The 15,001-nt window shown below is 43.4% G+C and overlaps 1 protein-coding gene across 9 annotated transcripts in view; it reads left to right on the top strand.

Moving 5' to 3' along the window:
* The window catches only part of LOC120895625 (calcium-binding protein E63-1), a 77,679-nt gene that overhangs the window by 24,576 nt on the left and 38,102 nt on the right, over positions 1-15,001 (top strand). Inside the window, exons 1-2 of one of the 9 annotated variants that reach the window (XM_040299192.1) lie at positions 4,879-4,973; positions 6,662-7,283. The exons of 7 other annotated variants lie outside the window; for them this stretch is intronic. In XM_040299192.1, the coding sequence (XP_040155126.1) occupies positions 7,247-7,283 (37 nt within the window). In that variant the 5' untranslated portion in view covers positions 4,879-4,973; positions 6,662-7,246. Of the gene's footprint in view, positions 1-4,878; positions 4,974-6,632; positions 7,284-15,001 lie in introns of those variants that run through there. One more of the 9 variants, XM_040299199.1, reaches the window with a different exon arrangement.

Here is a 15,001-nt window from a genome sequence, read left to right as displayed (position 1 = left end):
CGATTGCCCCTTTTGTTTATTGTTACACATTGTGGTACGCTGGCGGAATTTATTTTACCTGTTTTTTTTTTTGTTGGTAAAAGTTGGCCTGCGTTCATGTCCCTGCGTGCTGAAGTGGAATGGTAACAGACTTGTGATTTATAATTGATTTTTGTTGAACTCACTTTAGTTTACTTTTCCTATGTGTTAGCTACATCGTTAGAGGAAAAGTTCACGTGCTTGTTATTTTACGGTGTATGATACAATTTGGAAACGAGGGGAAAACTTTCCGTTTTCCATGATTGTATTCTGTTCCATATCCGTTAGCCGCGGCTGATGCACACGGACTGGCGCTGGCAAACGCAACACTGTGTTCATCTGAAAACGGGCGATGGAATACACAAATTCAATGTGACACATTCTACAACAAGACCATTCTCACACCGGGAGTCGGTTTTACAGCTCTCTGGTAATCAAAATTCCATTTCGAACGTTCGAGCACACCTTCCACGGTGTGTCGGATGTGAGCAACAAAATATTCTCATCCTGGTGAATGTCACAGCAACAGCGACAGAAAAAAACGATAGAAAAACCTTCACCACTTTCAACCCTGCTCACACTTTTCCCTGCGAAAAAAGCAAACAAACAAGCAAAGGAAAGGGAGGGAACGGTTCCACTTCACCGAGTCGCCCATTTGTCGAATGACCGATTGTCAGAGCAAACAGCATTAAGTCGAACGCACAGCTGTTGACAATAATTTTTGCCACAACCGTCGAGCAAAGTGGGTAGGTGCGGAAGAAACGGGAAAGCAACCGAATTCGACTGCATTCAGAAGGGAACCCTTGCCAGGATGGAGAAAAAAAGGCAAGCACAGCCGGCAGGAAGCACAAGGCGAGCGGAGCGGGTTTTTAGAGCGAGCTGATCTTTCGCCGCATGTCTTTGGGATTGGCAACGAGCCAACCAGCCAGCAGTAGAGCTCGTTTGCCTGGGCGTACATACCCATCCGTGATGGTGCTTTGTGTGCCGAAATGTGCCATGGCAAGAGTATTGGTAGAGGTTGGGGTAAAAAAAAGAATAAAAACGACACATTCAAACGTCCCGCTGCCTGCCGGTGATGGCTTTCGGGGCGACGAGCAACAAATAATATTTTATGTTTCGAGAAATAATGCACACTTCCCTTATTTGATTATCTTGAGTGAAACGATGCAAACCCTGGTTGGGCGTGTTGTTTGATGCTGTGGAATTCAAACATGAGTTTTCCTCGGCCACGGCCAAACCGCGGTACACATTTTACGATGGAGGCGCCTAGTGTCTCGTAACAAATTTGAATGAAAAAAAAACAAGATGCTAACGCGTTACGTAACTTGCGTACTGCAAGCACTACAAGCATTACGATAAACAAAATAGACAAAAATATCATTTAAAAATGGCTTAATGACTAGTATTATTTTTACCAATACGATAAATACGCTTCCTTCTTCAATCAAACCCGTCAGCACTTATCAGACTGAACTTTAAATTCTCATCCTCACCAACAAACATGACAATGCACTTAGGAAAGGATCATTTACTACCGGCACCTCCCAACCATCGCATTAAATGTTTCGTCGTGTGACCCTTTTCAGCAAAATAATACTGATCCGCTTTCCCTTTTTTTCCTTTCTAGGTAAGTAACGATTCCTGTCAGTTTAGTGAAGGGGGACAATGCCGTGCATACGGCGCTGAGGTAACGATTAACGGATAATTTCTGTAAGTGATACATTGTTTGCCATTTCTCTTAATTGATTGAAGGTACCCTTTTCTGCATCTGAACAGGTTGGCTGGTTACGAAAACTTTTGCTTCCGTTTCCCTCCTTTCCTTTCGTGGGACACAATGGGGAATCCCTGGTTCGATTCGTAGCTGACGCTTTTACGTCGTTGCTCATTTAAAGGGATTAGCAACGCAATATCTGCCCACACCACACAGAAAGCTAACCCAGACAAATGGAAAATGGAAGCCCCTGCAGACAGACAGTTGCTATTTTGTTTCGGCCACTTGCAAACACATACAACCACCCATGTACAATGACGCGTACGATATGTATCCCTTTCTCTTTGCCGAGCGACCTTTCTCGGAAAAGGATGTGTGAAAATGCGACCGGCATCCGTTCAGTGCCAAACCGTTGTCAACAGCGTTTGTTGGTCGGCGGCCCCCGGTTTGCCCATGGTTTCTTCTTCCACCTGACAGCTTTTTACCATTTCCCACGGCTGAGAAAGCTCTACCGCACCCCTGTCTCACAGTAGAAAGTGTTGCAAACACACACACACACACCCCTCGAGGGCCTTCACGTGAATGTTTCTCTTTGGCGCTTACCGGTTAAATCGGTTCACTCACAAGTGCAGTGCCCCGTTTCCCACCAACGTGACGTTTTGCTCCCGGGAAACTCCGTTTCGAAAAATGTGTTTTCCCACCGACGCTTTATCGTGTGTTCCTTTGTTCCTGTGGGCTTGATGTTTCGTGCTGTGTTTTTGTCTGCAAGATTTCGTTTTCTTCTTTTCCCTTTCACGCGGTGTCTTTAACCAGCACATGACGATTTGTCTGGCCCTGTTCTGGTTTTTTCTTTTCCTTTTTGCACTTTTTTGTGCTCCAATCTTTGCTGGCGCAGGGGCGGTAGTGAAAGGGAGAGGAAGTTTGTTGTTAAAGTGGAAGAAAAACGGAGCATAACATAATAGTCGCTTTATTTATGCATAAAGGTGAGAAGAACCGGTTTAGGATAAGAGTGGCTGCTGTTCTTCCCCATTTGCTCCCGGTGCTCGTGTACGACAATTTAGGTAACTCTTATGCCCGGTGTTGAACAACACGATTAGCCTTTAATGAAACGCTGTTCAAGGGATTGTGTGTGTGTGTCTGCGTGTGGGTGAGAAAGGCAGAGAAAGAGTAAGCGAACGAACGACATCGAAAACATGCCAGCCACTTGCGTGACGGCTCGGTGAATGGCCCTATTTTTTATGTAGGTTTTTGCTTTCTTCAATCGCATGTTTGAGGACGAACACGAACATCAGTTGCGATTGCCTGCAATATGGCACTATGGAAAACACCGAACGTTTAACGTTTAATTGTGCCACGTGTACACCACGTTGTGTAGTTACGCTTGCTTTATTGAATATTGAATTATTTTTTATGCGTCTTTTTGTAAACTCATTTTATTCCGCATCAAAGCATGATGCTTTTAGATACAGTAAAATACCACAAAAAATAAATAATTAACAAATGCTGTGCAAAAATCAGATCAGACAGATTTGAAACAAGAAAAAAATGCTTTGAAATCTTATGAAACTCCACTTTAAACAATTTTTTATATCAGCAGTTTTCATTTAACTTCATTTATTAAATTCAATATCCGTCATCAAGGCAAAATAATGCAGACTTAAATCTAATTGTTAGTAATAACTAACAAATAAACAATATCATTCATGAAATACTTAGTCCTTACCTAGCAAAAAATAAATAATAAAAAACACAGGTAGAGCATAGAGACTACCATAAACTAAAAAAAAGAGGAAAAGAAAACAAAGAAGAATTAAAGAAAATTAGAAAAAAAGAAAACGGTTACGGAAAAAGTTAAGAGAGGAGTCGAAATCAAAGAGATAGTAAAAGTTGTTAAACAACCTGAAACAGGATAGAAGAGGATCATTGAAAGTATAAAGAGTACGACGTGTTTCAATTGACGAAGAGAACTGCAACTGAAATAATTCCAAACTTTTATAAGCAAGTTCAACAACTGAAGCGTTAATTCTACCATGATATAAGTCACAACACTGTATGTCTCGGGAAAGATATTGAGGCAAGTTTGGAGTTCTAAAAATACCCAGTTTTTTTAAATGAAATGAAAAAAACGAAAAATTCTCAGCTTAGTCTCGAGAATTCTTCAAAATGGCATTAGAAAACCAAACTACCCACTAAACCCCCATTCTTACTTAAATTATTTCCAAGAGTGCAAAATTAAGCAGCTGTTAATTGCAAAAGGCGGTAGCCCGTAAATCATCAAACGAATTTAACGTCCAGCGTTTGTCTCGTTTTTAAGTGCGCATATACGACGATATTAAAAAGTGATTCTACACCACCCCAAAGCTGCCGTAGCAAATGAACACATTAGCTGCTCGCACCATTGCCTGAGGAAACTATACGGAATATTTCCGTCCTCCGAACACGTGGAAAGTGGGCGAGCGAGGAAGCGTCTGATGCTGACAATCCAAGGAGCACACCTCGCCCCAAAACCCAACGACCTAGAAGAAAAAGAAAAACCTTTTGCGCATCGCTCACGCCAAACAACGCATTATTCATGTTTTGCTTCGAAGAGTTAGTTATTGGTTTCCACTTTTTTTGTGTATGTGTTTGTTGGTATGCTTGCTATAAAAACCTCTTATCCATGTATCTGCCTCTCTTTCTGCTCTGCTTTAAAGCAGAGTTTACTCTATGCACAGTTCAGTTATCCTTGTCTTATTTCACATTCGTGCCCTTGCTGCTTCTCCTTATACAACTTCTGGCTTGTCAGTATTTTTTCTACAATCGCAAGCAACGGTACATCATATTTTACTACTGGAGCAATTTTTTTCTCTATCTCTCTCTCTCGTTGCTTCGTTCATTCGTGCTCTTTCCACGAACCACTCTCTGTTTATTTGTCCCCACCAAACGATTCGCGGGAGAGATTTAACCCCCTTAAAGGACCCAACAGCTTAGTGGTTCGTTCTCCAACACGGGAAAACTTGTCGATTTTGTGAGAAGCGTAACAAAGCTGAGCGAACGAGAGCAACTCATAGCAGGTCCGGGAGAGTGTAGGCGAGCGTGTTAGGGCGGTTTTCCGCGAGAGATTTTTCGCATCGGAATGCAACTCCGACGGTGTGGCGACCTCGCAAACCCGAACGGCGCGTCAGTTTTTCTCTAGATCTTGTCAAATGTAGGTCACCCGATACCCACCAAAGCCCGGTTCACGGAATAGTAGTGTTGTGCATATGTAAGGCTCGAAAGCAAGCCGACTAGTTATCCCCATCCAACAATCCACAGACATACACACACATAAAGGCAGAAATACATAGAAATAGGTTGGAGTGGTTTTCACTGTGCTTACTGTGTTGGAAACTGAAGACTGAAACGCATACACGCGACGCGTAATCGTACACTCGTTGGATAATCGCACGAAACGGGAAGCTGCCACACTTCCGTACCAGCTGTGTGCAATTTCGATGAAGTAGTCTGCAAAGCAGACATGGAAGAAAGAGACGTTCCCAAGACCGCTTCGCTTCAAGTGTTCAAGTGACTACGCAATATATTCGTGTTCGCATTCGACCGAAGTGAAGGTTTTTGTGCTAGAAACAAAAACCAACCATTCGGAGAATTTAAACATTGCTGCGTTCCAAAAAATGCCTCTCAGTCTACCAAAGAAACAAAACCGCCCCCCACCCCACACACACACAAAACCATGCCCGAGCGATACAGACGAATTTTCAACCACAAAAGCGAGCAGCAAACCCAGCGAGAGGCCACGTGGTTGAAAACAGGCTTGCCTTATCGTGCTTCCCTCTCCCTTCCCTTTTGCGTCCCGTCTCACGGCGACGTGGCACGTGAAACGTTCCAGGACATCACGGTGACGGCACGTTGTTGTGTTACGGAGGCGTTCGAGCCAAAACAAAAACAAACTCCCGCGAGCAGCATCGGTGCGTGCGGCCCCCTTTATTCAGGTCCGTTCTTTTTTCAGGCTGGGTGTGTGGGGTTTTAAGGCCAAAAGGGAACCGTGCCGTGCCTTTGTGAACGAATGTGGGGCAGGGGTTGGTGAAAGGTGAAATGGCAAAATGTGAAATCGAGACCGAGAATTCGATAGCGTCCTGTAGCTCGTGCGATGTGTATGTCAGTCAGTTAAGCCAGCGCGCGCGTGTGTGTGTGTGAGTGATGGTTTTCGATTGAAGTTCGTTTTGTGTTTGTTTATTGAGCTTATCGAGCAAAACGAAAACAGCTTCCAGCTGTCATTGATTTATTATTGTATTTGCCTTTTTTCCACCCCGCTTCTATCGTTCGTGGTCGTGCCGAAGAAAATGTGGTGCAATGAAGGCGAATAAGTAGGATAATAATGACTTTTTCAATCACCTTAGTCTCCCAAGTCTATCAAATATTTATGTTTTCGGTTGACTTTAACAAAACGAACACAAATAGCAAGTGTTTATTCGAAGTTAAAAAGGGTGAACAAACACTTAAGATTTAGAAAACACTTGAGCCGGTGTAAACAGTAGCTCAAGGAACTTGAATACATGAATACAAGGAACTCCAAAAACACTCTGCTCGGGCTGAACTGTTGAGCTACACTTGTTTACACTCTACTTACATTCTGTGATGGTTTCCTCAGAAACACTCAATTTTTCACCATTTTCTTCCATAATCCCCTCTCCCTCTCTGTCTCTGTTCCTCTTAATCACGTCCTTTCTGTGGCCTCTACAATGGCACCCGCGAGGGCAAATGTAAATGAGTAAAAGAGACAGTGCGTTAGCAAACACTACAAAGCCAGCGATTGTCCCTTTGAAAGCCATCGAACTTGCTCTCTCCCTACCCTTACCATGTCACTACCACTACCCCTTCCCCCCCACAACACCTACTGATCAGTGAAATTGTGCGATTGTTGTAGCCCTCAGTGTCTTCTTCCTCCACGTTTAGCCCCTTCTCTGTCCTCGTGCTTTCGAGGATGCTGCTGCTTTCGTCCATCCATCGGCATCCCTTCGCATCGTCCGCGGCTATCCGTCGTAACAGTGAGCGTGGTTAGGCCGTCTCTGTACGCGCGAACCAGTGCGAGTGTATGTGTGTGTGTACAGAGAGAGAGAGAGTGAAAAAGGTTTAGAAAGTGTTGGTTATCCCTTCCATACCCGCACACACCATAGCTCCATCTTCCTGTCCATCCGTTCCTGTTCCGGTTCCAAGTGCTCGTACAAAAGTGTCAAGTGCTTCCCGCGTAAGGCCTACCTTAACCCGAGCATCCCAAAAGCCTCGCACCACCTTCATCTGCTTCCTTCCGAGGTTGGGCTCGGTAGGAGGACGCGTAAGGTTCGCTCCCTCGCCGTGCGCATCCAACAAACCCCAATACAAACGCGAGCTCACGTGAGCCCAGGCTAGCAGTTGGTTGCGTGAGCAGACCCTCACGAGCAGACGGCAACAGCGCGTAACTCACTGGCAAACTTACCTCCCTGTTGCTCGCTGTGAATCCGCGTTCGTCTGTGCACCGCTGGTAGTGGAAACGTGAACACAATGAGTCAAAACTTCATCAACCTTTCGGAGATCCGAGGTAAGCGCGTGTGTCCGCCGCTATTTTGCTACCATCCTCTTTGCTTCGTTTTTGTTTTTTTTTTGTTCCGCCGCGCTGATTGGTTGGATGGTGTTGATTTTGGAGGAAATAATTGAAGTGAAATGGTGGAAAAATAACAAAACTCTCCCTGCGCCCGGTCCCGTACCGAACGCACGCGAACGGTGAATGTTTGCACCGGAAGGTAGCGCTGCTCCCACAGCGACAACGGGCGGCGACGGTGTTGCCAACCGGTGTTGCGCTGTGCGTTGATGGATGAGATCATTTCGTGTCAGTGAACGAGAGGGGTTCGGGAACCTGTGCATCACACACACGGCCGTTCATCGAAATAGAAAAAAAGGTGAAGGTGTGAAAATGGTCCTCTTTCACACTTTCGATCTAGCGCGTGTGGCCGTCTTTTGCTGGTGTTTGCAAAAAGTGTTGAAAAGCTGTTTTGTTTCTCGAAGTATTTTTTGTAGATGCCTTTTTTTACTCTCCCCGTAACACACCACGGTAGATTGTAAAACTAGATCATGGGTGTAACTTTTAAGGGAAGGGAAATTTATACCTTCCTTTTGTGCTAGAGCATGGCGGTGCCATCCCATCGTTGCTGCATGGGATGATGCTTTATTACTATCTCCCTCTGGCATTGCGCCGTTTCTCTAGCCCTGGAGCACCATAAAGTTGAGATGCATTCGGACGTACTTTAGATTGGATTACGTAATGTAAGCCGTTTTCCTACGCCACCGCAATGTTCGGTAACGAAGATATGACGCGCCTTTGGTTCGAAAAGGATCAAATTGACTGTGAAAGGGGTTACGTTGGTATGCATTCAATTAATATGTATCTTTCACAGTATGATGTTCAATTACGGTCTGTTATTACGTATTGATAAACGAAATTAAAATAGCACATATAACCGGTATTTAAAAAAAATCGTTTAAATTGAATACAAAAACTGAGTGAAAGGAAAATGAAGTGTAAATTAGCTCTTTCATTGCACGCAATGACCAACGCTCTATTAATTTGACATTTTACGGGGTTAAAAGAGTTTTACCTTAATTTAGCGTGTATAATAACAATCCCCGTGTTTAATGGCCCTCCAGATGAATTATTGAGCAGCTTTCAAAAAGATTTTCAACCGCAAAATAAAAAAAAACTGTTCTATCTTACCAATTTTAGACCGATCAAATTTAACAATATTAAAAAAATCATGTTAGTTTCGTATTCTGTTGGTATTTTCTGAGGTATAGATTTTGACTTCATGCTTAAGTTATTTATTTTTATTTATTCGCATCATCAATTTAAAGTGTAAACCTCTTTCTTTCTCCTTATGCATTTCCTTAACAACACTCCTTGTTTTTTCTAATATTTTCTTTGCGGATACCCATGCAACAGACTATATTTGTGAGTAATCGAATGAATTATCTCACCGTGCAACCAGAAATTCCACCAAATGGCGTCGCGCTGTGAAGAAAACATCGATGACACTCGATACAAAACAAACGATACATAAGTCGATACAAAACAATCTGTTTCTCGACGAATGTGTTCACGCCATGTGTGGGCGCGTGAAAATTTTGGTATTACATCGCATTACCACACAGGATAACGGCTGGGTACATAGATTTAGGCTTGAAATGTGTCAGCCATGTTAATTTTATCTACTTTTTCACGCTTCACGGCGAGAAATTGTTTCGATTTGGCCGGTTGCACGGTCAACTGTAATCGAAAAGTTACCCGGATGTAACGACCCGCTATACATATACGCGGTACCAATATTAAAAATATTTTATTATTGGCAGTTTTACCAGTAATTGAATTACAGTCTTTCCCCGAGCTACGCGAATTAAAAATTTTGACAGTTCGTATGTCAAATCGATACAAATTTCTCCAGCAATTGTTAAGTGAAAAATAAATTGCATTATTGCCAAATGTTTAAAAACGCTAAAAAGACATAAATAACCGATTAATACGTTAATCTACACGGATTGAATTAGATAAGTAATGAGGTGCATACATGTATTCAAAAATAATTATTTATTAACTATTGAACCGTTCTTACTCCCTTATTTAAAAAAAACGAATATTCAACTACATTTTGGTTGAAAACTTGATATTTGACATACGCAAAAATCTGAGTTACACAAATGTCTCCGAAGCGCATTATTCGCGTAACTCTAGGAAATTGGTATTGCAATAGGAGTTTGCGATGAATAGAATAATAAAATAGATGGTTCAGAAGCTGAAAAAGGCTTTTTAATATCCAAATATTGATGTATTCAAGGCAAAAAACATTCTGGTAACATACTGCCAAATATATGATATTTTCGTTTGATTTTTGTTTAGAGGATGGGAAGGTTATGAACTATGATTGGTGCTGGTAAAAAAATGTAAATCATAATTTACAATAACCATTTTTTTAATCTTTATTGCTTTGAAAAATGTTCCAATAATTTCAACCACTATCTGAAATGCTAATTAATGAGTTAATTGATTATTTCATTTTTTGCATTGTTAGAAGAGTTTATCGCCTTAAGCAATACGGCGTTTTTGGTCCGTTCTTCTTGAATAAAAAAAGAGTTTATCGTCTTTCAAAATGATTGAAAGAAACGATCACACTATTTTGTGAAGGAAATCTCCTTATCGTTTGTTCGTACTGCTTTGCCGTTCTTGTCTTCGAAGCGTTCCTGTTCCCACCAGGAGACGACACATCAAAGAAACCGACCAGCTAATATCCTTTTCATGACCATCGCCACCTTAGCCACGGGGCAAAACGCAATCTGGCGCATAAATTACCTTTTAATGTGGTACCATAAAGGGTTGGCCGTATCAAACTCGTTCGGTGCCTGCGGCGAGAGAGCGCAGCAGGAGCCATCCCGTAGTGCCGGAACACCTTAAACACAGGCACATCGTACGCCTTAACGACGGTTTGACGGCCATGCCGCAGGAACGAAACGTGTCGGTTTGCGTGTTTCAGTCCAATTTGAAACCGAAGCTTGTCGTCTCGCTGTTTTTGTTGTGCTTCAGGTTTCTCGGGTCTCCTCGGGCTGTCGCCTCGAGTCACTTACGATCTCGAATCGCGGTTCGCGTCTGTTACAACGAAATCGTTGCGTAGCGTGGGGAAGAATATTAATTTGATTTTCATATTTGCCGTTGGTGTGGCCGGGAGAAGACAGAGAGAGAGAGCGAAGGATACGGGTGCTTGATTACATGAACCTGTCACATCGCCCTCGTACAAAAGAACCTCAATTCGAAGGCCACACACCGCGCAAATTACATTCCAAATCAAGGTTTCTTCTCACTTACGCCCCCGCTTCGCTGAACCGTATTCTGATTTAATTCAGCAAGGCACAAAACTTTACTGCCATCTTCAGTGCCCGGTCTCTTCGGGCCACCATTGTTGGTCGAAAACTGATAGCCCAAACAACAGCAACCCGGCATGGTCCGGTATTAAGCAAAATTAAAACCAACCGAACCGTAATGGTTTCGGCTTAAATGATTTCCCACAACCATCAAATTTGGTGAACGGCAAAGTTTGCGCTGCTCCGGCCAAATAAACTACACCGACGCAAAACTTCAAAAAACCATCAATAATGTACAAAGAAACCACTAATACATATACACGCGCTCATGATGTTTGGTTGTCCTTCGGCGGGATACGCCAAAGACAGGAAGCGAACAGACGCGCTCAAGATATTTCACCTCCACCTTTCCATTAGCTACAACGAGACAAGCATTATCTCGTGAGGCCAAGAACTTACTTCAAAATATATGCTAGGTTCCCCGCACACACTTGCGCGCTCTGTTCACTTCCGGTGCAGTGCAGCAATCGGTACCTTCACATCGTTCGTCTCTTAGCTTCCAGTGCAGCGGTGGATATGAAACAATTTTATATAACTTCTGTCCAGACAGGGCGTTTGCGCAGCTGCTCGGGTGCTGTTTGTGTAGCAGCCTCTTCTTTACGTCCAACTCCAACCGGCTATCCGGTTCGTCCGTCCAGTCCCTGTTGAGTCAGTCGCGAAGAGTTTTGTGTACGAAATGAACATGATAATAATTTCTTCTCGGAATCCAGAAGAAAATACTTGCCCATGCTGTCGGAGGTCCACGAGCGGATGTGCTTTCCGTTTGCACGATGGGTTTGATCTGTTTTAGTATGGTTTGACTCGCAGCAAGGCGAAAAAAACTTTTGAAACTTTTGTTCCTTGCTTTTGCAGACAGGGAAGTTTAAACTTTGACGGCACGAGATAAGGAAAAAGAAATGGCAAAGAACAGTGGAAAAGATCATCGGTACAATGCGGGTATTTTTTACGGGTAAAAAAACCATTTCCAGAACAGCTATCATAAAAATCTGGGAGATAGCAAGCATACTGCTAGACGCAAAAACAAAGTTTGAAACGAAAAAGAGTGTTGTTGTATTGTACAACTTTTTTCTTGTCTTTCCTCATTGCAAATTAAAAGAAATTACAGGAAAGGCATCACATTAAAAGCGAGGAAGATAATTTGCTCGTAATATGCTTCCCTTCAACCACCTAATCTTGACGGCTCTTTACATTTGCGACGCCCATTGCTTGTCCAAGTAATCATTTATCGTCCGGTTGGTTAGAATACAACGATTTATGGCACTGCGTCGAGCTTTGTGTGGCTGCAGTGGTAATAAATTTCGTCCGAAGCAAACGACTGGAAACGATTCATTCTACAGACACATTCCAACGCTTTGAGAAGGAGTGGTGAAAGTGCAGCAAGCTGCATGTTTACAAGAGCTTGATTTGATTAATGGTGCTTGCACTAATTTACTTTATCACTTTACCGATGCTAGACCGAGCGGACTGCTTAATTGCGACTTGTGGAACGCTTTTAAAGCAGCTTTATAGCTCATTTTATTTCATCAGAAGCTGAATTGTAGTTATGAAACATAATATCGCAGTTATGCAACTCTAATTTAAAAAGCTTTCGTTGAGTAGAATATTCGAAGAGAGGAATGAGTGCATTTTAATTTATCACATTCCTGATAGATCCCCGCTCCTCCGCATATCCATACCTTCAGTGAGTAAAATGTGTTTCCTCTCCATTCGCTTCACTTTACGGCAAACATTCCAATAACTACACCCCCGCGAGACACGTGCATCCATCTGCAGTTCGGTGCTCAAAAAAGTGCATCAGTTCGATTGAAAAGCGGTTCCCTTGGTTGTTGGAAGTTCAGCAGTACCTCCAGTTCACCGCATGCATAAGGTGGGAAGGTGGGTGTTATATGAATTGCATTGCTTTGCCGGAAGCCGGTACGGTACGGTGCAATATCGCACTATCGGTATTGATATCTCCTCTCCCAGCGGTGAGCGTGTGCTGGGAAGAAGTGGCACCTAACGTTGAGCCTCGTGGCAAACATCAAATCAATTGACGCTAGACAATACGACGCTTTTCCATTTTGTCACGTTTCCGGGACTTGGAGGGTTTTGCATGGCACTAGAGGTACCACCGGCGGCGGTAGCAATGTTCACTCGTACCACGATGTTGTGTGGATATGAGGCAAAGTGTTGGAAAGAATAATTCCCATGCTCGAGGTAGAAAAAAGGGCAACGAGTAAATGTTTTCTGTCTCTGCGGTATGTGCTGTTGTGGCTTTCGATGCAACAATATTTTGCTTATCGAACCTATGAGTTTTAGTTTTCGGGGGGATGAATGAGGTTTTCTTAGTGTTTTTTTTATTAATATTTATTTGTTCCATATATTAGCATAACATTTTATAAATAAATAAATAAATAAATAAATAAATGCAATAAATTTTTCATGATTAAGGATTTTTTGCATCAAAACTCGATAGGTGAACTTCTTTTGAATATAAAACTATCGTCTGTAGCTATACATTATAAATAATAATGAGCTTTTATATCGCTGATAATGATTCATGGCATCGATGATCAGCTATAGATAATGATTTATGGTATCGGATGTCAGAGGATATAGTTTTCTTTGAATAAAATATGTTTACAACATGCAAAGCTTTAGCACCTATTTTCCACGAAAACCCTACCAACCACCCTACTAAGTAATTGCTCCCAGTAGTTACCAATAAACCATAGAGCGCACGTTTGCCACGGTCAAATTGAGTCATAAATGTACTCAACCGACCGACTACACTCAAGCATAAAGGGGTGGAAAGGTTTGCGCAACCAGCGCCACCAGCAACTGTTTCGATCAGTGTTTTGGCCCCAACTTCTATTCCGGAAGTCCCGAACAAAACAGGTACGGGAACGGCAACGAGTGGGCTTTTTACGGTGTGCCAAGTGTGCAACACTGTGTCCGTGTGTACACCGTGATCCTCCATTCGCGAGCACGAGCATAAAATCGGTTGCCCTATTACGCCTAAATCATAGCCCAGCGTATGGATGACCTTTCACCGAAGAAGAATCATTCGGTCGAAAAGAACAGCAGCAATGAGCATAACAACAGAAGCAACAATAACAGCACCATGTTCCGAGCACTTGCACATCCAAATAACTCCCCTCAAACCCTCTCGCCAGCTCTTTGTTCCTCTCGCTCGCTCATCCTTCCGCGCCACACGACCTTTGACCGATCGATTTTCAACGCTGCCGTTGGTCTTTCCGCCGACACTAAGCCGCGTCCCGGACGGGAAACCGGGCTCGAGTGGCCGGGGAAAAGCGGTAGCTTTTCAGCTTTGCCACTTACCGAACCAACGGGACCGAACTATGCATGCACGAATGGTGAATCGAGTCGTCCAGCGTGTCCCGATTTGCTCATTTAGGAATGGAGAAGCGCCTCCATCTGAGTGTGCGAGAGTGGGCAGGCTGCTGCTTGTCCTTATGCAGAGAGTGCTTAGTGCTCGAATGAACAAAGGGAAAAAAGTTTTACTTCCATCTGTACAGCGCACCGAGTCCGGCTTGCACGGCAATCATCCATTGCAGTAATCCGGTTCTGTTCAGCGCAGGGGGAAGGGTCGATTTTGTTTTTCTCCTGCGTCTCGTTATCGTTACGCCATCGTTAAAAGCTCCGCCTACCCAATCTCGCCTGAGTGTATCGTTGGAACTTTCACTCGTACACAAAGGCGCACCGCATTATGTTCCCAAAGTCTAATGTTCTGCTTTTGAGGTGTTTGGTTCCTCGTACGACAGGAACGCGGTGGCGGCCCGTGTAGTCCTTGTCGGAATGTTTTTTATCGCATGAGAAATATGTCGTCTTGAGAAATTGTTCGCTCTCCCACCGTATGAAGTGGTCTTTGTATGCGGTGGGGCGGCAAATGGAACCCGCCGAGACCGACAAATTAGCGTGTCGGGCGGGCGGTTTGCCGGTGACAGGATCAATAAAGATGATAAATTATAATCGAAATAAATTACATTCCACCCTAGCGAGGCCTTGGTGGCGAAGTGAGTGGTGAGAGGGAGGGTTAGGAGACTGAGGAGGACCTCCGGCCAAGAGGAGAGTTGATTGACCGCTCTCGGTAGAAGAAATTAGTTGCATAAATTGTGCCCTCCAGTGATAGTAATTGAGATAAATAGTGCGAAATGCTGCGGGTGCGGTGGTAGTTAAACGGAACAGTATATCTATGTCACTGCCTGATGCAGCCTCGGCAACAGTACGTCAAATCATCGTGAACCTTTAGAAATGTCTAAAAAGTTTGTGCACAAATTAATGCGAACAATGTAGGACCAATTTGTAGGTTTTTATTTAGTTCAATTGTACCATTCAGTTTCGGCTAACGACAAT

The sequence above is a fragment of the Anopheles arabiensis genome, chromosome 2 (assembly GCF_016920715.1).
Source record: "Anopheles arabiensis isolate DONGOLA chromosome 2, AaraD3, whole genome shotgun sequence".
Classification (NCBI taxonomy): Eukaryota; Metazoa; Arthropoda; class Insecta; order Diptera; family Culicidae; genus Anopheles; species Anopheles arabiensis.
The sequence above is the reverse complement of the archived record's forward strand: the minus strand, read 5'-3'. Positions and strand labels throughout refer to the sequence as shown.